The 22,767-nt window shown below is 45.4% G+C and overlaps 1 protein-coding gene and 1 long non-coding RNA gene across 3 annotated transcripts in view; one reads left to right on the top strand and one right to left on the bottom strand.

Annotated features, from left to right (window-relative positions):
* The window catches only part of MAL2 (mal, T cell differentiation protein 2), a 27,644-nt gene extending 6,337 nt beyond the window's left edge, over positions 1-21,307 (bottom strand). Inside the window, exons 1-2 of one of the 2 annotated variants that reach the window (XM_049700679.1) lie at positions 20,801-21,307; positions 6,711-6,881 (exon numbers count right to left, since the gene is read on the bottom strand). In XM_049700679.1, coding sequence (XP_049556636.1) covers positions 6,711-6,881; positions 20,801-20,932 — 303 coding nt within the window. In that variant the 5' untranslated portion in view covers positions 20,933-21,307. The remainder of the gene's footprint in view (positions 1-6,710; positions 6,882-20,800) is intronic. The other variant, XM_004265364.3, reaches the window with a different exon arrangement.
* Positions 20,150-22,767, top strand: LOC117199669 (uncharacterized). The gene is made up of 2 exons (XR_004480991.2): positions 20,150-20,590; positions 22,456-22,767. It is a non-coding gene; the product is annotated as an uncharacterized LOC117199669 (long non-coding RNA).

Genomic DNA, 22,767 nt, shown 5'->3' with positions numbered 1-22,767 from the left:
AAAATCACGACATAGGCTCCTAGGGTTTTAAAGTCAGGCATGTAAGTTGTACTGGGGAATTACACGTCTTGGAAAAGCAGCTCCCGGTGTCATCCTGGGCCATCGGAGAGAAGAAACACTTGATCTTGAGACACCAAGTGACTAAGTATCTGGAACTGCTCATTAAGAATGGAGTTCTATGAAAGCCACCAACTCATAAAGTCACAGCACTGCTTCTTCAGATGGGAAGGGCACATCAGCGATCAAGCTGAGCTGGGCTACAGGGCACAAGTCTGCTGCGTGAGCAGGTAGCGCAGGCCCCCATGTCACCCACCAGGACGGGACTGCCCTCCTTCCTCAGCCCACACCTATGGCCACGTGGGGGAGGGGAGCCCTTGGGTCCAGATGAAGGAGAAAGAAAACACCTGTGCTTGTTTCTAATGGCACGCTACGCTGTTGCAAGGTGAAAAGGGACAGCAGCTGCATTACACGTGCATTATAGCCACACTCGGGGCTGGCTTGGAAAGACAGAGGTTAGGGGATATTTTCCGAATGATGCAACGATGAGTGGTGCAGCATGTCACACACTCTGTTAAGAAAGCAAAGCGGCCCAAGGTGAGAACATACAGAGACTTGTGGTCAGTGGTGAAGGGTCTGGCAGGGTAGTCGGGGCCGTGGAGAATAAAAAGGCTACAGGTTTAGAGACAAGGAAGTGTGGAGCAGGAAGACAGACATATGGGATTAAGCATACAGTGTGAAGTGTGACCTTTCTGTTACGTGGTCACGCCCACCAGAAGCACCCACCATGGGATGGCACGTATAGAAAATGACCCGGCCAGCTGATGCAACCAGCCTTTGTCACCAGTTACCCGGTTAGAGGCATTGTGGGTACAGGAACAGAGTCGCCACGGCTGGGAGGAGGAGGCTACGTCAAGGCCCAATAGCATGGACTCCCAATTGCCAAAGCTGACCCAGCTACCGCCTCTTCTTAAGGCGGAACCTGCCAGCAACAGAGACTGACTCTGAGACCCTGATATGGCGCTATTCGCACCTGGTACCAAATTGACGAAACTCGGTTCCTACCTCCCTGAGAGACACATGGTTCATTCTCACAAAACAGACACTCATTCTGAGTATGGATTTGCTTTTCTTCCCTGCAGAACCTCAGCCTCCAAGACTATCCAGGGACTTACAGAATGCCTGATTTATAGGCATCTACTCAACACAGCATCTGACCAAGGGACCAACTTCTCAGCAGAGGAGTGGGAATGGGCCCACGACCATGAGTTGTCTTGTACGCTGCACCATCTAGAAATTGCTGGCCTGAGAGCACGACAGGATGGCTGGCTGAAGGCACACCTGGAGGCACTACCCTGTGACGATGTGTGGCCATCTTTCGGGATGCGATAGACACGGTGAAAAAGAGTTTTCAGTACGGTGTTGTGTCCTCATTGGAAGAGTGAGAACCAAGGGGGGAAGGAGTTTCTCCTCTTACCATCATCGCTCCCACTTACCTGATGAAAGACTGTGACTGCTGTCCCCACAACTCTGGGCTCTGCATGATCAGAGGTCCTGGTCCCCAGGGCATGTACTCTCGCTAGAGGATACAGCAAGCATCCCATTGCACTATGAGCTACGGCTGCTGCCTGTGTACCTTGGATTCTTTGTGCTCAGGGATCAAAAGGCAAGAGGAGGAATCACCATCTTGACAAGAGAAGGTAGGGTTGCTGACACACAGGAGGGCAGGAAGGAGTCTATGTGGAACTCGGGTGATCTACTTGGGGCCCTGTTAGAACTCTCTTGCCCAACTGTGACTAAAATGGAGAACTGCAGCAATACTGGCCTGAAAGGATAAAGTTACCAGGGAGGGTTTGCATTCCACCACGAGGTAAACCTCGGACAGCAGCAGCCATGAGTGCTGAACAAGGGGAGTTTAAAATGGTCAGTGGAGGGGGGAGGTGACCAAGACCAGCTGTGGCTCTGAGACCAACTCCAGTCAGAGGGGCTGCAGTTTGGCCCTCTACCCTCTCTCTTTTAAGTTCTGCTTCAGGAAGAGAGGCACACTGGAACCCTGGAGGAGCGGGGCCCCAAACACGGATGGAGAAGTGGAACCACATGGAGCAAGAAAAGGTCTGGAGCACCCACGGCACGCGCCGCACACGTGTCCCTTCCAGAAAGAACCTGACGTTCTGCTGTGAGGAGCACAGTTAGCGGACAGCTTGGGCTTCAGTGGATTTGAGATCTGCTGCTGTGTGTGAACTAAGGTCACATTCTTCCTGGGCCACCCTCAGCCAATGATGGCCCAGAGCCGATACTGGTGCCTGGCCACCTTCCCCCAACACAACAGTCGTAAAGGGAAGGCTGTGCTCTGGAGCTTCTCACTAATTTGGCCAAGACTTTATCACTCTCTAAGACCTTTCTGCTTTATCCTACATCCTCCCTCTTTTGAAGGTGTTATCCCCTCCCCTTTCCCTCAAAAAAAAAAAAAAAAAATCTCTTATACTTCTAATCCATCTTAGAGTCTGCCTCCCAGTGGCCCAGAGAGGATACGTACACTCTTCTTATTCCCTTCTTGGCCATTAACATAATTGTAATTGTTCTGTCAGTTGTGTAATCGTTTCCTCACTGCCACTGTCTACTCCAACAAACTCTTTGAGAGCCACTACCAGGCCTGTCTTGTACACCATTGTATTTCTAGGTCTTAACATAGGATCAAGCATATACTAGGTGCTCATTAAATATCCCCCACCACTGGAGAGCTACACCCACATTTATATCTGGCCACCCTGGACATCTTATTCGAATTCCTGCTATGCATGGGATGTGTGCACAAAGGTCTTCCTCACTCACAATTTCACTCATGGTTTTGGACAATACAGATTATTTGCTCTAAGCCAGAGGTTCTCAAAGGTTAGCGTGTATCAGAAGCACCTGAAGAGCTTGTTAAAACACAGACTACTGGGCACCAGCCCCAGAGTTTTTGACTCTGTGTGTCTGGGTGGAATCTGAGAATCTGTATTCTTAACAAGTTCCCAGGCGATGCTGGGGCTGCAGGGCAGGGAACCACCCTTTATGGACCACCTGTCCGAAGCCCTTGGCCCTCCCCCGTTAGCAGAGGACCCCATCCCGTTTCTGTGTCTCCGTCACATGCTCTTGCTTTTCTGCCAATCTTCCCAACACTCACGCACCCCAGAGCGCAGCTCACCTGTCATCACCTCAAGTAAACTCAGCCTCAAGCATGCCTTGAATATTTTCAGCAGCAGGTAACTCTTTCCCACATTCTTATCTCCAGCCCATGTTCTGCTTCTCAGCTCAAGGTCAAACTTACTAACTATTAAAAAAAAAAAAAAAAAAAAGCCACGCTGTATATAGGGGGATCCTGTTTTACACAATGGCAGCATGAAAAAGGGATAATAGTCAATCTGAGCTGTAGTTTTCTCATTTGTAAAAATGAGGACAGGGCTTCCCTGGTGGCGCAGTGGTTGAGAGTCCGCCTGCCGATGCAGGGGACACGGGTTCGAACCCTGGTCTGGGAGGATCCCACATGCCGCGGAGCAACTGGGCCCGTGAGCCACAACTACTGAGCCTGCGCGTCTGGAGCCCGTGCTCTGCAACAAGAGAGGCCACGACAGTGAGAGGCCCGCACACCGCGATGAAGAGTGGCCCCCGCTTGCCGCAACTAGAGAAAGCCCTCGCACAGAAACGAAGACCCAACACGGCAAAAATAAATTAATTAATTACTAAACTCCTACCCCCAACATCTTCTTTAAAAAAAAGGACAACCATCATTTTCTGTAAGGTCAAATAGGGGAATGAATGTGGGGACAGAAAACATAGCTCAGGACATTTTAAAAATATTAAGTGATTTCCACACTGGGCAGATGGTCACGTGTGCCAGCTACATTTGGGGGGAAGAAAGGGAAGAAACATGTTTAATTGTACAAGGCCTTTTTTTTTTTGGTATCTTTTATTTCTCTAACATATATCTTTCCTTAACACTCCATCTTCCAAAAAGGGAAAAATAAATATGACATCTGTTTAAAGTTAGGTGAAATGGTATTATTGCCAGTCCATATACAAACAATGAAGAAAAAGCATCTCAAAATTAAAATCTGCTGCTTTCCTCAAATTAGAAGGGGGCAAGTTTTTAGCACTTAATATATGTTATTACATATCATATTTTTATTTCACCATTTACACCCACACTAGAAAGCTTGGGAAAAAATACTGAGGACATCAGCCATGAATATTAATTTAATCTCATGAGCAATAAAAACTAGAAGCTATACATACTGTAGGTAATATCTCACAATGAATACTTCTAGAAAATAAATTCTTTATCAACACGCCTTCTTCCTTCATGCATGGCATACAGGCGACATTAAACTGTTATCACAGGGTGGGTGGGAAGCAATACTTTTCTGAGCAATTAATGTCTAACAATTCCAGAATGCAGCAATTAAAAACTGTTACCATCTGGTGACAACTCCATGATATGCATGGCTCAAAAATTTACCTGGCTGAGAGTATACAAGATAAATTTAAAAATCTATCAAAGGTAGCCATGCGGTCAAAAATGACTAAGTATGTAGAAAATCACAAAGTATGTCCACCATATGACAAGACTGTGTACTAACAATCGCTGCACTGTGTCCTGTGCGTGGCTGTCCCCATTTTCCCCTCAGTAAGAGTGGCCTACTCCAGCTAGAAAGCCGTAAGATAAACTTCGCAGGTGACCTATGGAACAGATTGGCAGTTTCAATTGTCCCTTCCATAAAGTGGTTTAATTAAAAAAAAAAAAAAAAACCAACGTTTTATTGTATCTGAACATCAGATACAATGCTACAAATTGGAAAGAAATACAAATTTAGAAAACCTAATTAAACCTAACAAATTTAGGAAACCTAATATTAATGCTTATACTCAATACCGAAGACTCAATATAAAAGAAAGGAAAGAAAAGGGTATGGACGTTATGTCTAATAAAACCAGGAGTGATATTGGAAAAATACGTAAACATTGGTAAGGCGCGCACATCAACCAGTTAGACAGAACGTTGAGCACTGCAGGATCCTGGAGACTCACTACTTTTCCAGATATTAACTCTTTAGCTGCTGGGCTACTAGGAGGTCCAGGAAAGGGCCAGGGTGAAAGGGAGCACAGCACTTAGGAAGAGGCAGTAGATTGGGGAAATGGCTATGTATTAACCAGTACCAAAGTACCAGTAGGGCTATACTACTGGTACATACTGGCCAAATACCATCTTCAAGCCTGATATTAAAAGAGCCTGGTGGCACTCACCAACATTAGGGATTGACTGATTCATTCATGAATTATTTTAGGAAAGCCAGGCATTTAGAAAAAGGAGATTAAGCATCTATTTGTAACTTAAATAGGGATTTTTGATCTTCATCACTTGAGTAATGATTAGAAATATTTTCTCATCATTAATGAGAAATCAAGGCAAAAATGCAGAGATACGTTGTATCAGGAACCTAAGAAATAGGACTTTCAAAGTTTCAAAGTGCACGCCTCAGCGTGTTTAAGGACTTATGGTGATTACTGATCACTTACTATAAATCAGACACAAAGCTGAGCACTGTATACTACATGAGTTCCATTATTCGTTGACAGCATCTGGTGAGGTCGGTATTATTATTAGTGTTTTTACAGAGGAAGAAATGAGGTTCAATATTTTGCCCAAGGCTACATGGTTAGTGAGCAAACCAGACTAAGCTCAAAGCCTGTGCATTACTATAACCACCACACTACACTCTTCCTCCTTAGCTTTACACTAACCCGTGCCGTCTGCCCCGGGCTGACTGAATGGACAGCCGCATTTGCTTAGACTTCACTGCTGATGACAACTGGGATGATGGTTCTCTTTATGGTCTATAAATAAGACAAGAACAAATATTTTCCTTGCTGCTGAATAAAATACTACCACACCGGAAAGGAACATATATAAAGCCCGACTAAAGGTCTGATTGAAGTTCCTAAGCACCAAAGCGTGAAGGAAACCTAATGGCGGTTCTTCATGAACTTCATTAAAGCACTGTCCACCATGCGTTGGAATTCATGCTCCACTGGGGCCCATTTTGAGACAGTCCCAGAGAATGAAAAACCACAAACATGAAAGAGGCTCCCTATATTATATGAGAAAAAGGGAAAGTAAGTTGACCCAATTTAATGGCGTCATAATTTTTAAAATGGTGTCGATGGGAAATGCATTTCTTAAAACGTATCAATTCTTGCCAGTCTAGGACAGGCGTTGAAAATAAATATAAAATATCCCCTTTCCTTTTCTAAGTATTTGGAGAGTAACATATAGAGCTACTTGTTTTCTGAACAGAATATACGTATTTAATATCTGAAGCAGGAATCAATGGAAAATTTTAAGATACATGGCACAGCATCCGTCTCTCCAATAGTTCAATAACTGTAACGTGATTCATTTGTTGTATGAAACAAAACAGTCTTTGCGGAAAGGTCATCTAACTCATAAGGGAATCACAGAGAGATGGCTCAGCTCTGTCACCACAGGACCTGAGCAAGCTGGGACCCTGCTGTCCAGCAAGGCCGGCCACACGGCAGCATAGCAGCCTCTGTGCTCTGACCTTTTCTCTCCCGCTAGAGGCAACAGATAGAACAGGGCAACCAGCATTTCAGGACAGGATGAGATATTTATAAGTTTCTCACGTTTTCCTGAAAGAGACTTAAATATCCCTTACCAGGAAGTTCCAGTTGGCATTAATCTGAGTCACCACGCCAGAGAGGAACACGCCCAGGAAGAGGAGGGAACAGATGAAAGCCGTCACAGACACAAACATGACCCATCCTTGCAGCAGAGGTAGAGGAACATTGGAGGAGGCGACCAGGATCCACACGAGTGCCCCAAGCACCTAAAGGAAAACGAAATATGGTAATAGGTTTGGGCCATAGAACTGAACATGCTTGCGTCAGGCTCACCACTGCCTTTGCTCCCCCCCAGACTCCTGCACGTGTCCCTGCAACCCCGCCAGCGACTCGTCTCTATCATTACTGGAGAGCTTTCTTCTCTCAGGTGTAGGCCAGCACTTCTACTCTGGGACCTGATCTGACTCCACACCTATTTCTGCACCTGCCTTCCTGTTGGGCCCTCATCCTCAGCCCATGACCAGGCTCAGTATTCTCTCACCATCTAAAAGTATTTTCCTTTAAAAGAACTTGAAAAAGAATAGATACATGTATATGTATAACTGAATCACTTTGCTGTACACCTGAAACTAACACAACATTGTTCATCAACTATGCTCTAATATAAAATAAACATTTAAAAAAATAAATAAATGAAAGTATTTTCCATTGACCCTGCTGCCTCTCGAACTACTGCCCTCTCTGAGGATTTCCCTTTTCAGTACACCATTGTTACAATTCATCTTTGCTAGGTCTCCACCTTCTCTCCGTGCTGTTCCTCTTCAAACCACTGTCCACTGGCTTCTGCTCTCACCATTTCTCAGAGAGGCTATTAACAACGATCGGCCATGACTTCCTAACTTGTCACGTCTAATGGCCATGTTTCAGTCCTTATCGTGACCGATTTGTACAGGTGAGATCATTGCCTATATATAGCATAGCAGCTATTGTACATGACAGTAAACAATAAAATCTTCCATCATTTACTGACACTCTTCTATGTGCTGGGCATGAGAATAGATACTTGAGATATTCACAGATCTAATATTCAATAAATACCTACTGTCGGGCATCGTGCCAGGTGCTAGGAATAAAACGGTAAACAGTGGTCTCGACCATCACATAATTCACAGTCTCTTACAGAAAAGAGAAAATTAAGCAAGTCACTAAGATGCTGGGCAAACACTGGGCAAAGTCCACACAATGAGGGTTCTAAATCCAGATTTGAAAAGTCAGGAAACACTCCCTAGAAGCAACAACCCAAAGGACAGGGCCAGGGGGAGTAGCAGAGGGCAGAGAAGGCTGTTCCGGGGCAGGGGGGTGAGCTGAGTCTTAGGATGGTTTGGGGAAGCTGAGAAACACCTGGCAGAGCTGAAGGGCAGAGCTCAGGGTGACAGGAGCAGCGGGCACCATGTGCAGAATGGCCAGAGGTGTGAGCTGGACACGCAGCTGTGGGGGGTCCTGAAGGTCAGGTCAAGGAGAGGAACTTCACCCAAGGGCAACGGGAAGCCCCAGATCACCTTGAGCAGGAATGAGCGTGCTCAGGTTTGTATTTAGGAGTTTCTCTCCGGCTGGAGTGTGACAACAGGCGGAGGACTGGGGGACCACAGCGGAGACCGTTACGATAACAGAGTGTAAAGTAGACTCAAGGAGCGGAGGACAGACAGAGGTGAGTGGCTCAGAGAGAAACTGAAGTAGATGTGAGGGTGGCTGGTGGCTGATCAGATGTGGGACAATACGGCAGAAGAACAGATAAGGAAAATACCCAGATTTCTGGCTGGGACAGCTGGGAGGGAGTGAGAAGACACAGGAGGAGAAGTGGTTAGGGGTGAAGACAGGCAGTTTTACGATCCTGACAGCAACAGCCTCGTGCATACTACCACTAGAGATAAAGGCTACACACCCTCTGCATGGCATTCCAGGACCTTTATGAGCAAACCTGCCTTTTGCATACTTGTCTCTTGCCACTAAACCCCGCACATCTCACATTACAGAAAAAGAAATGAACAGTCCAGAGACAAAGCTCTTTCACATCTGAGTGGCCTGACATATGCTGGCCCAGAACGTCATTCCCTCCCCATGTGTATCTGAGAAACTCCCATGCACAGCTCATCCTGAAGAGCACATCAGCCTAAAGGTCGTTCCTGAGTTCCACCCCATGCTCAGGCCCCCATCTGCCCTCTGGGCAAGCTCCCTACTATGGATTTGTTACGTTGATGGGAAACATTGTAACTGATGCCCCTGGCTCTCAGTCCAACTGTACTGTTAGATCTTCTTGGCGGCATGCTGCCTTATAATGGCTTGCATCCCATATCATTTATTAATCGACATAATAATTCTTTCCTAACTCTCAGTCAGGCACTGTGCTACATTTGGCAACACAAAAACCTAGGCTACGGTACACCTTCCTGGAGACACCGACAGGCAAATGGGAATCAATTCCCCCCGGCCCCCATCCTTCCACACAATATAGGCGATATCATAGAAGCAGGTATGCCTGGCATACGGAAGGCTCTCAGCTATTTGCTGAGCGAACAAACTCCTAGTTCCCATATGACAACAGTTGGAGCAGCAAATATTAAAAACCAATAATCATGTGACTCTTGCTAGATAATATCCAAACTGTGTGAGTCACTAAAAGTTAAAAATACAAGTATTGCTTCTTTAAAAAAGGCCCATACAATTCATCAGTACTTTGAAAAACATTTTGGAAAGCCTAATAAATTATCACTTGAGCAATGATAACAGAAGCCCCAATCTAATAAATTGATAATAGTGGTAGTATATCTCAAGTCCTTATTCCAAATCAAATATGAACAATCAACCCAGAAAGTTTTAGGAAGTAAATCTAGGTCATGGGTAATCATGCATATTAAAAAAATGTAACCACAACCTTATTAGTAGCTATGAAAGAAACAGTGTCCCTGGTAAAAGATTCTATACTCTTTCATACTGTTTACTAAATATTTGAAGGTGATAAGATCTTCCATTTTTTCTTTTTTTCTCAGCCTCTTCTTGGTAGACTTTTCTTACTCTCCCATCACAAATAAGCTACATTAAATACTGTTTAAGAAATATACATCATTATTACATATCTATTAATTCAAGAATCATTTATTGAAACTCTAGGTGCCGGTATAAAGAATAATAAAGAACAATTGGCCACTGTTTATTAGGGACAGGCAGACTCAGATAGATAAGCATAATTATATGATATCGAGATTATGATAATTTCACACCTCTGAAGAAGAGGCTATCCGATCCCTTGGAATTAAACATAACATGTAATAAACCTGGACTGGACCTCAAACTGGTCAGCCTCAAATCTGCTGCCAGGCACTGTAGAAGGACACTGAGGAAAAAAAAAAAAAAGGCAAGGTTCAATCTCCAGGAGCTCTAATAAGGGAGAAATAGACACCACCAAATCTGATTCAGGAGCAGATTGTGGCCAGTGCTATAAAAAGGGCTCAACACTGCGTGCTCCCAGAGATTGCCAGAGGGAAGAAGAAACAGAATGGGAGGAATCTAGACAATAGGCAGGGGAGGCAGGTTTTTTTTTTTTTTTAACATCTTTATTGGAGTATAATTGCTTTACAATGGTGTGTTAGTTTCTGCTTTATAACGAAGTGAATCAGTTATACATATACATATGTTCCCATATCTCTTCCCTCTTGCATCTCCCTCCCTCCCTATCCCACCCCTCTAGGTGGTCACAAAGCACCAAGCTTATCTCCCTGTGCTATGCGGCTACTTCCCACTAGCTATCTATTTTACGTTTGGTAGTGTATATATGTCCATGCCACTCTCTCACTTTGTCGCAGCTTACCCTTCCCCCTCCCCGTGTCCTCAAGTCCATTCTCTAGTAGGTCTGTGTCTTTATTCCCGTCTTACCCCTAGGTTCTTCATGACCTTTTTTTTTTTTGAAGCGGGCTCTCAAGGCAGACGAGGGCTGTGACAGCGGATGCTAATGTGAAACAGTAGAGATGAACTCTTCTTGTCGGACTCAAAACTACAGCCCTTCCCAAACCTCAAAGGCTTGGAAAGGGAACTAAGTGTGTATATGAAAAGAGAACAGACTTGCCTCCCCATTTGTGGTGTGTGTGTGGCTGGAAAGGGGGCAGGGGAGGCTGGAAGGTGTAGGGATGCCTCCCCCGTCCCAAATATACACACACACTGCATCCCTAGATCAGAGATTCCGTGAAATACAGATTTAAGTCATCCTTACCACAGGAGCTTTGGAACATAGAGGATGGCCCAGAGAAGAGAAATAGTCCCACACTGGAGATCCACCTTCCTCGTTGTAAGACTGTCACATTGGTGAATGGGTCCCTAGGGCCTTGACACAGTTATTTCTCCTTACTTCACGATAAGCTACCTTTTCTTTTGGCCAAAAGCTACCTCTTCTCCTGAGCTTCCCAATCTAGCTCAAACTTTAAAAACTGGGCTTTTAATAACATTACCAATGCTTAGTATATTCCCTTCACCTAATTCTGCACATTACGAAGCTCAGACTATTTACCACTCCTGTTAATTATCAGCATTCCTGTTCAGTAGAGGTGGCTCTGGAGGTAGCCCGTTTTTAGAAGTGAAATGCAGAGCACAGGAATGGTTAAAATCTGAGGGAGAATAGTTGATAATGTTTCGTAGCAACTGTAGAGTGCACACACGCTGAAGAAGGCTGGAATTCCTGTTCACCCACGGTGAACTGAATCCACATTCTGACCCCTTGTCTATCACGGCCTTCCACCACTCTCTGGTGTCCTAAAACGTCTGAGAATTATACACAAAACTCCCAAATGCACCACCTTTTGAAATTTCTGTAAGGAACCAAGTCAGGGCTCATGACTCTGAATCTCAAGCTCTGACAAAAAGACAACCCGACTTCCAGGTAATGCACAGGCAAACACGTCCTCACGTAGATATCGGTCTTCCCCTGCGACCCCTCACCTCCTGAGCTCAAATTTAGGCGAATCTGGCACACACTTCAAGTGCTCAAATATACCCCGAGTTGCCGTGATTAAGTTGCTACCCATTCCAAGACCCACCGCTCTCCTTTGTGGCCGGCTGTAGTGTATGCTCATCCCTTCAGTTTAGCTCCTGCAGGGCAGAAGGGTGTACCTTGGCTGAAGCCTTCCCATAAGAAAGCCATGGAAGTATTATTCATCCACACGTCACACCAAACTGAACCCTCAGAGCTGGAGCTAAAACATGTTTTCACTAGGAACTGTGCACTGGCAAGACTATATAACCCCGCGGGAAACCATGGTCTTGAGCAAGCGGCGATTCTGCCTGCGTGGATTACAGACTTCCCAGATTGAGTCCTATTTGGACGGTCTTCCTATGTCCCCAAAGGATTCCTTTTGCAAACACCCTTTTTCTTTTCGAATGTCACTTATTTCCTAATAGCGTGCTTTTAAACCATGCCCTCCGACATCTTGGCTAATAATTTTCAAACCACTTGGACACCTTCATCTTAGTATACTCTTATTATTCACTAAGTAAACAGGCCAATTCCTACTCTGACCTATTTTCAGTCAGTGTTTGGAATGAAACCAGGGAAAGGTAAGTGAAGCTGAAGGTATAAAGGACTGGTTAGACTGCCCTAAGGAGAAACATTTCAATACTTAGAACCTTCTGTGAATAACATATGACCCTCTCTTTCCAGTTCTCCTACTGCTTACATACTGGGCTTTTCATCACTTTAAATCAGTGAGGACGAACAAATCAGAAAGACTAGAGGAAAAAATGTCTCCCAGCCTGGCTTACGGAGTTAATCTGAGTAAGAGGTCGAAGCTGGTGAGGGTAACAGAAATACGAGCTAGCATTTATCTAGGTCTTGTGTTCAAGCACTATTCTAAGGGTTTTATTTGTACCAGTTTAATCCTCTGAGATTAACACTGAGAGATTAAACACTGAGAGCTAAGTACTATTATTATTACCATTTTATAGAGAAGTTAATCAAGGTAGAGAGTCATTAATAAATTGTTCTAAGTTATGCAGTTAATAAATGTTAGACCTGGGATTTGAACCCGGCAACTGGCTACCAGAGCTTATGCTCTTAACATTATGTTAGTTCGCCCCCATCAAAGTTTCGTGTTTATTCTAGAGCAGGGTTTCTATACTTTTGCCATGGATTGGTTTGGGGCAGGGGCAGGGTTGATTCTCCAAAATCATATCAAATTGGGTAGATAAGTGCACATACATTTTTCTGAGGGCACTGTCTACAATGTTCATCAGAATCACAAAGTGGTTTGTGGCCCTCCAAAAGTTCAGAATACCTTATCTTCTTGATAACCCCTCCAATTTCAATGGGTGCTACAAATGAAACAAGAGGAGTAAAGGATGTTAAACATGCTCAGACTATTTATCTTCTAGTGAATAGATTACCTATAACTCCATTTTACACACAACTTGTATTCCAAAGAATGTTTTTAAGTGGGAACATACTTCAGTCAACAGATACAATACCTGATAGCTGTGTTTACAAGGCAGCCCATAAAAGTGTAACGTCACTCATGATGTGACTGCAGTCCAGCAGTTTTAGCACTGGTGAATACTCCTGCCTGCCTCTCCAAGCTCACCCTCTCCCCTGCAATGCTCCTTTCCCTGCCACCCTGTCTCTGCACTGCAGCCTCTGTCCCTCATCCCCTGCACACAAAGCGTCTATTACACTGGTCCATGCTTCTGCTTAGCATGCTGCCATCAGAATTTTCGCTGGATAACTAAACTCCAGTACTATGCCTTCCAGAAAGACTTCTCTGGCTGGATGCCATCTCTTGGTGCTTCCATGGCTACCAAGCTGATAGTAATCTTAAAATGGAAAGCCCATATTATAGGGGAGAAGTATGCTCTGGTCCCTTTTATTCTTCTTTATAATTTCCCTTGATTTTTAAAATCGTCTTTTCATGTTTATAGGTAACTAGTTATCACCTAGGTTAAAAACGTTCACGCATGCCCATGCTTCAGTATCAACAAGGACTGTACAAGTTCATTGCCTCTTTTCTTTCTTTTTACCTTCCTTCTTCTGAAAGCTATTATACGAAAGTTAGGGACGTCATCTATGGCGACTACGAAAGGGCATGGCCCTTTTCATATAAAATAGGACAGAGGAAATTCAGGTCAAACTTTAAACTCCTGGAGAGGAGTCATGACATTTTAAAAGTTGGGCAATAATAAATGCTGGAGAGGGTGTGGAGAAAAAGGAACCCTCCTACACTGTTGGTGGGAATGTAAATTGGTATAACCACTATGGAGAACAGTATGGAGGTTCCTTAAAAAAATAAATAGAGCTACAATATAATCCAGCAATCCCACTCCTGGGCATATATCCAGAGAAAAGATACATAATACATAATGCATAATTCGAAAAGATATATGCACCCCAATGTTCATACCAGCACTATTTACAATAGCTAAGACATGGAAGCCACCTGTGTCCACTGACAGATGAATGGATAAAGAAGATGTAGTATGCACACACATGGAATATTACTCAGCCATAAAAAAGAATGAAATAATGCCACCTGCAGCAACATGGATGGACCCAGAGATTATCATACTAAGTGAGGTTAAGCCAAAGACAAATATTATATGATACAGCTTATACATCTAATCTAAAAATGATACAAATGAACTTATTTACAAAACAGAAATAGACTCACAGACATAGAATATAAACTTATGGTTACCAAAGGGGAAAGGGCAGAGGGATAAATTAGGAGTTTGGGATTAAAATATATACACTACTATATACAAAATAGAGAACCAGCAAGGACCTACTGTATAGCAGAGGGAACTATACTCAGTATCATGTAATAACGTATAATGGAAGAGAGTGTAAAAAAAAGAATACATATATATACATATATATGAATAATTGAATCTGCTGTAAATGAACTGTGCTGTACATGTGAAACTAACACAACATTGCAAATCAACTATATTTCAATAAAAAGTTAAAAAATAAAATAAAATGCTAGAAGAAAAAAAAAAGTTGAGGGCTTCCCTGGTGGCTCAGTGGTTGAGAGTCCGCCTGCCGATGCAGGGGACACGGGTTCGTGCCCCGGTCCGGGAGGATCCCACGTGCCGCGGAACGGCTGGGCCCGTGAGCCATGGCCGCTGTGCCTGCGCATCCGGAGCCTGTGCTCCGCAACGGGAGAGGCCACAACAGTAAGAGGCCCGCGTACCGCAAAAAAAAAAAAAAAAAAAAAAAAAAAAGTTGGGAAAGACATAAGAGGGCGTACTCCAAAGCTGCTCTTCCCCGCTCCAGTCAGTTTCTCTAGAATATTTTCACACTGTTCAGTTTGTCCTACAGAACAATCACACAGCATTTGTTAAGTACTGAACGTGCGTGGTATTGGCTACACCTGCCTGGTTCCTGTCCCATGTCATTACACAGTCTTTCCTATTCAGCTCTATCTATGCAGATATGCCACACCCATGGCTCCTACCACCCGGTACGACATTTCTATCAGGCACCACAAGACAAATCTCCTCTCCTTAACCTTTTCCTTTGGAGCTCAAGGTCAAGGTTTTCAGCAGCTTGGTTTGAAGTTTTCCATGTTTCAGTTCTTTCTAATTCTTACAGAACTGCCAGCCAGGGAAAACGATTGCTGAAAATAATCTCTGGCAGGGGCACTTTTTTTTCTTATGAAGTTTTAAAGACTTTTTTTCACATGGATGGAGATTTTTAACCCAGACGCAAGGTAAAAATTTTACCTATAGAATTAAAACCCCTTTGAAGCAGGGAAAACACACCCACAGGTAGCCCCAACTTCACCACTGCAGACACACAATGTCCCTTTGCAACCGAAATCTATTTTCTGGGTGAGAAGAGAGAAGTCTATACAGCTGAACATTTATGTGTTGGTCCATCTACAGTCAAAGCTGCAGGTTGAAAATAACCTGAAATCCCTTCCATAGAATTATCTGCATGACTGCACATGCCTGCTGCACAGCCCCTCCTTCCCCATCATCCTTTCATTAACATTTCATTTTTCTGGCGTAAGTCCTCTGTGTTACATCTTATACTTAAGTTTGGTCTACAATCATTTCAGGCCATGTCAAAACTTTACATGGGGCTTCCCCGGTGGCGCGGTGGTTGAGAGTCCACCTGCCGATGCAGGGGACACGGGTTCGTGGCCCGGTCCGGGAAGATCCCACATGCCATGGAGCGGCTGGTCCCGTGAGCCATGGCCGCTGAGCCTGCGTGTCCGGAGCCTGTGCTCCGCAACGGGAGAGGCCACAACAGTGAGAGGCCCGCATACCGCAAAAACAAACAAACAAACAAAAAAAACTTTACCTATGTGGTTGACCTTGTAAATATCAAATCTGTGCCTCTTCTCTGCTTCTTTTCTTTGTCCTACTTCTAGTTCTCATCACCCCTCATCCAAACCACTGCAATAAGCCCTTTAGCTGACCTTCCTGCCTTCAATCTCTCTGCTTTATAACCAAACTTCATTACTCAAAGATTTCTGCAAGTCTGATCAAGTTATCCCTGTCCTTCCGCAGCTCCCCATCACAGACAAAAACAAATGCTATGCCTTGGCCTATCATTCCTCAGCAAACCACACCTTGAACCCTACCTGTTCTTTTTCCTCCTCCTGCCACCTCCCCATAAGCCATGTAGAAAAACACACACAGAAAAACACCAACCATTGCCAGAACTTCATGCCATGGTCTTTCTTGTCTCTGGGATTTGCACATGCCCTTGTTTCTACCTGGAATTCTCTTTCCCACTTTTGTCTACTGAACCTCTACTCATCATTTCAGGCTAAATTCAAATGTCACCATCCCATTAAAGCTGCCTGTCCTGGCCTTCCCAGTGGCCAGATGTACTCCACCCTGTTTTTCAATAGTACTTTTCATAAACCAATTTTTTTTTTTTTTTTTTTTTTTTGCGATACACGGGCCTCTCACTGTTGTGGCCTCTCCCATTGCGGAGCACAGGCTCTGGACGCGCAGGCTCAGCGGCCATGGCTCACGGGCCCAGCCGCTCCGCGGCATGTGGGATCTTCCCAGACCAGGTCTCAACCCCGTGTCCCCTGCATCGGCAGGCGGACTCTCAACCACTGCGCCACCAGGGAAGCCCATAAACCAGTTTTATCACTTCAAATGCAGCACTGTAATTCTTTCTTGGATTTATACTTTACTGTATAGGACTTTCTTTTAAGGGCAGGAGTTATGTTAATTATCCTATTTCCAGGGCATAAGATAAGGCCTGATGCATAGCAGGTTATTAATTATTTGTTGAAAAAATGAAAATTATTATCGCATCTAAAACACTGCAGTTAGAAGCCTGTGAATAAGAGTCCTAGACCATCTCCCATAAAGAGAAATGTTCAGGAATATCATGGGGAATGTAAACAGTTTCCTAAATACTGAAACTGTGAAACACACTGAATTCAATAATAACCTTTATTCTTTTCCATGTTTAATACTGTTACTTCCAATCTTCTTGTGCATAATACTCACTGAGGACAAAGGACCAGAAATAGCTTGTTAGCCCAATAGTACAGATGTTCCAATGTCATTTTCTTATAATACACCTGCCTGGAAAGTGCTTTAGCTATAGTTCACTTTCCATTGTTGTGTCTTTATTCCCTGAATGGTAGTTATTTTGGGGGCATATCCTCTCAACTAGGTTATGAGCTCTTTCAAGTGAGGCAGAGTTTAAATATCTTTGTCCCCAGAATAGTGTCTGCCGCACAACAGGTATTCAAGAAACACCCGATGAATGATTTACAAAACATTAATTCGGGAAACACTGAATCAAAACATTAGATTTTGAAAATGTAACTTTGGAAGGCAACGTCTTCCATCTTAAACTAAAAGGTTTCACTTTGCAAAACTAACTTAGTATTAAACTCTTCATAGCAAGCACACATTGGTAGGTATAGCTGAGGGCAAAAACCCAGAGGTAGACAACTTAGGTGCCTAGCAGTACAACACACCTATCTCAAGAAAACCACACCATGCGTGTGAAGTTGCAACACCTCCACCTATAAAGCCAGTGCTATAAACTACTTTGCCTGGTGTTTAGAGGCTGGCAATATCTGTATCTTTTGAATTATCTCCCCAACAAATGCCTGACACTTGAGAGATTGTGAATGTGGTACAACAAGGCAAATTGAAATTAAATCATTGAGCAAAGTTACTGGTTAGTGCGAGAAGTGAATTCCAAGATCATGGTTTCATTAGCTTAGTCAACTATAGATAGCCCAGCATCTTTGTCAGATGCAGTTTTCAGGTGTTCAGTTTTAGACAGCAACGGGACATAAAGAAATTGCAAAGACAAATGGATTCGATAGAAAGTCAAAATTAAGGAGTTTGGGCATATTCAGAAACACTGGCAGAGGCTAAAACAAAGGGGTCCCCAGAAAGGACATCACCCAGAGCTTTGAACTGCTTCTGGTGAATTCTCACGTTTAATTTACAGAGAGAAATTTCTGAAGAGGAGCCATGGGAGACTGAACAATTTCAAGGGATCAGAAAATTAGAGGGATATTAAGAAATCCGGGACCAAAGCGCTTCAAAAGTGTCAACTTTGCTTATATCTGTGCATCTCCTCCGGTGTGGATGTTCTAGGTAGAGAGAGGGGACCAAGGTGGCCTCCACCTCTGCTCTCTTAAAGCACATGATCCAATAGCTCTAAGTGGCACAGCAGGATGAGGGCCAAGAAGGAGCTATAGTTTGGCTCTAATGTGGTCTCTTGTTTCTCTGAGGTCACCAGTTTCACCGGAATATTCTGGGCCTTTTATTTTTTGCAGGTTGGGCTGGGGAGGAAGGAGGTTGATATCAAGTAAAAGGTAATGGAGGCCTATGATTTAAACCTATCGAGATATTTGGCCAAAAAAAGTGAAAATTAAACGGAAATGGCTTTCAGAAGTGATGCTGTTCTATCTAGATAAGGATCCTGGAAGCGTTTTGGGGCTAAGAAGCCAGAGGAAATGAAGGGACGAGAAGAAGGGATTGGATACTTCTGTGAGCCTGGGATTTCCCCTGGGATGGGGCGTGGCAGAAGTTCTAGCAGAGGGAGAGGATTCACTTTTGCAAGAGAGAGCTGTCTTGTCCACAGAGCCCCGAAAAGGCCTCCCTTGGTGGTTCCCAGACATGACCGTACATTAGAACCTCCCGGGAGCTTTTTAAAAACCTAATGGACTCGGCAGCTCCCCCAGAGAGTCTGATTTAATTAGTCTGGCCTAGCGACAGTATTTTAAAAATCTGCCCAAGCAATTAAGTATAGCAGGAGTTGAGAACTAACCAATGGGCTAGATAAATAAAGAGATATGGGGGTGGGGGGGGGAGGAAATAGAATAAACCACTTTCCACTTTTTTTCTCAGAATTAGGTGGAGTTTCCAAAAGTGTCACATGATCACCGGTGGCTCTTGAGATGGAATTTGATTTGATAGCACATGGCTAGGCCTTCTTTGCATATATATACATATATGTATGTCACAGTTTTTACATATATACATATATATGTAAACATATAAGTATCTATTTGAATAAATATTAGAAAAATATGACAGCATAGCAAATTTGAGAATTCAAGTTTTTATTGCTTAGAATGAGGCTAAGGTAAGGTACTGAAGCTCAGAAAGTGAATGCATTTAAAGTGCACAATCTGTAAATTCTAGAACAGGTGAATGTGGCAGGCAAAAACTTCTCACAGAGGTAGGCAAACAACTGGAGTCTGAGGAACACGGAACTAAAGTAGCCCAGAGCCTATAAAATCCTTCTTCCCAGGCTTCACTGCTCTCAGGCTGTCCCCCTCCCCACAGTGGGGCTGCCCACCCTCTCCCCGCTCTTCTCACCTGGATGCCCGCACCTCATCCCAAGCATTCAGATGCTTCCGAACTGGGCTCAGACTCAAACCAGTTTCTCCTAGCCTCGCAGTCACCATCCGATTACTGATGTCATAGCCGGTAACTCACTTGTCTCCTTTTTCAGATTCAAATCTGAGCTAAACTTAACTTAGGGTGCCTTAGCAAAATAGGGCGGAAAACCAATGCTCACAAGGCGTTCCAGCCCCACAAGCACAAAAGTGAAACCGAAGCGACCCAAATCCAGGTTATGCAAACTCAAAGGTGTGGGTGTGGGTGAGGGGGACGATATGAAAACCCCAAACCGAGCAAACAAAGCCAGCCGGCAGGAAAGGCACTGACTGGCAAACGTTTCACTCTGTATTTGCCATTCTCAGGACATGATGCAACCTCAGGTTGCCCAATTTATATTTGCACATTTTCCCCAGCGAGCTTCAAAACCTCCCAACTCCATTAAAGTGCCTTTTTAAAAGTTCACGTCTGCAGCCCAAGAAGCCTGCACGACAGGCCGGGTGACCCGACGGTCACCGAGGCCCAACCAAGTGCGCTGAGAGGGTTTGGAGTTGCAAAGGTAGACTCGGAAGGGAGAAGGCGCAAACGCAGGCGGCGAGGAGCTTGACAACCACGTTTGTACTTTTACCCTATCATTCTCAGCCCACTTGATTAGACGCTGCCCAGGACACCGTATGGGCTTCACCTTTTCCCTGCCCTGCCTCCTGAGCCCCGCTGCTCTCCCCAATCCAAAGGGCGCTCATAATGGTAAAAGGAAAAAAAAAAAAAAAAAGCCCACGTCTTCTAGCCCTCCTCCTCCGCTTCCTGGTACCTCCTGCCCCCTCCTTCCACATCCTAGCGGCCTCCTGGTCACCCGGTCGTTGGCTCCACCTTGCAGCACCCAACAAAATGGCAGGTAGCATCAGGCGAGGCCGAGAGCACCGGCACCCGCTCCAGCCCAGCGTGGCCCCCGGCCAAACCGCCGGGGGTCTCTGACAGTACCCCAACTCCAAAGAGCCTTCTCCTCTCAGAGTCCCCAATCCTCGGCCCGCGGGGCCTCCTGCTCGCTCTCCCGGGACCATTTCTTTCGCCAGCGGAGGAGCAGGTGCCAGCGTAACAGGTGCCAGGCGAGAGGGCCAGGGCGGTGGCGCCGTCGCCCGGGTGCGGGCTGCGCTGGGCATCGGGAGGACCCCGGGAGGGGCGCAGGAGAAGGCCACGCCGGGGGGACGGGAGCTGGGGGCCGCGCAGAAGGACGCAGCCCGGGGGGCAGGATGCAGCTGCCAGTTCTCGCCACCCGGGGCGCGACCCTCGCCCAGGCTGCCCCACTTACAATCTCCAGGCAGACGAAGGCGCCCGAGTAGGTCCGCAGGATGTCGGGGCCGACGGGCAGGGTGACCCGTGGCGCCGGGAAGGACACGGCGGGGTTCGCGGGCGGCGGGACTGGCGCTCCGCCGGCCGACATGCTGCCGCTGTCGCTACTGCGTCTCCGCGCGCCGCCGCCACCTCCCTCCGCCCGCCTCCGCCTGCCTCCGCCTCCCGGGCTCCCGCCGCCGCCGCCGCCGCCGCCGCCGCTCGGGTCCGCGGGCTCCGGGCGCGCCGCCCGGGAGGGGGGCGTGGCAGCGCTGTCTTCGGCCAGGCGGGGCCCCGCCCCGTCACGTGGACCCAGGTGAGCGCGCCTCCGCCCCGGCGCCCGCGTGGGTCACGTGCACAGGTGCGGCGGCCACCTGGCCCGGTCCTTCCTGCTCTGTTCTTCTGGTGCCCTTTGCCGGCCAGCGGCCAGCGCTCCTGGAGCGTCTCGACGCCCGGCTCACCGCTCCGCTCTTTATTTTTTCCTTCTTTCCCTCTCCTGGTTTCCACCTATTCTCTTCCACCTGTCCTCCCCCCCAACTCTCACAGCTCCCCTACCCCACCTCCCTCAATTTAACTGCAAGACTGGTCTTGGAGCTGTGACTCAGAAGGTGAAATCAAGGTCATCAGTCACACCTAAAAAGTGGAGTGGATCAGCTTAAAATGGGACTCTTGTGGGATTTTAAAAACACCACTAGAACAGTGTCGCCTACTGAAGTCAGATGGGTCAGCTCCAACATCTATTGGCAGTGTATGCCGGGCAGGTAACCAAACGCTGTGCGCGCCAGTGGTGTGCTCATCTGTGAAATGGGGCTGAGGTTATCTACTCCGTATGGATACCCGAATTACATGATATAACATAAAAAGAGGAAACTCATAGTAAGTGCTCCTCAAATGGTAGCTGATATGATGACTACTATTTTTCTGATTTTTACACATGCACACATCACACTGTTCTGCACACATGATGTTGCATAGGTTATATTTTCCACATAAAACTTATTGATTTCACCTGTCTGAAACTTATGAATTGCTGTTGTCTTTTAAACGCTTAAAAGGCAGATTTTTCTTTTTTTTTTAAGGATTCTGTGTATGGTTTGGATTCCCTGCCCCAGTTCATCCCCATTTTATATTTGGTTTTAACGTCAACATTTAATAAGTGAAATAAAGGAGATGAGATTAATTTTCTCAAAGATCAGCTGAAAATAAGCAAAACTACACACAGCAGCATACACATGTAGAGCAGGTTGGAAAAAAGATTAGGCAACACCACCAGACATTCTCCAAGTTGAATAATAATCTTGTCTGTCAGGTTTAGCCTTTGAGGAACTGTGTTCAGCTGTATGCGTTGGTCATCAGATTTTAGTCATTCTACCACTTTATTATTTTAATAAGCGAAACTCATAGGTGTGGTGGTAGCATCAGGGTAGATACCACAAAACAGGGTGTGAGTGAAACATTTTGTGTAAATCTCTGGTCTTCCCCACCTCTAAAAATCATCACTTCTTGACATTCAATGTGTGGTATTTATTTAATAGGAAATTTCATTTGTTGATCAATGAACCCTCTCTGTGTTTAGATCCAGATTGTCAGGGAATGATCTTTCGTGATTGTTTTATTTTATTTTCTGCCCAACAGCTCTCAATAAACAAAGTACATCCAAAAGGAAGACCTCTTCAAGTTCTTTACCCTGAAAATGTGCAGCTATAGTGAGGGACCCCCAGAATTTCAATGAATAAGCCTACAATGACTTTGAAGTTCCCAGAAGTGCTCAGTGACTCAGAAAAGCCTCAGCTGTGCTTGTCTTAAAAATTACCACGAAGGGGAAAACTTCACTGTGTCCCTTCCAGCACCCTCCTTGCTGCACCATGCATCCCCCACCGTCCCCAACTCTACCTGCTTCCTACCTGCTTCCACAATGACCAGTGGAATAAAAAAAATATCGTTGAA

The sequence above is a fragment of the Orcinus orca genome, chromosome 17, assembly GCF_937001465.1.
Source record: "Orcinus orca chromosome 17, mOrcOrc1.1, whole genome shotgun sequence".
Classification (NCBI taxonomy): Eukaryota; Metazoa; Chordata; class Mammalia; order Artiodactyla; family Delphinidae; genus Orcinus; species Orcinus orca.
The sequence above is the reverse complement of the archived record's forward strand: the minus strand, read 5'-3'. Positions and strand labels throughout refer to the sequence as shown.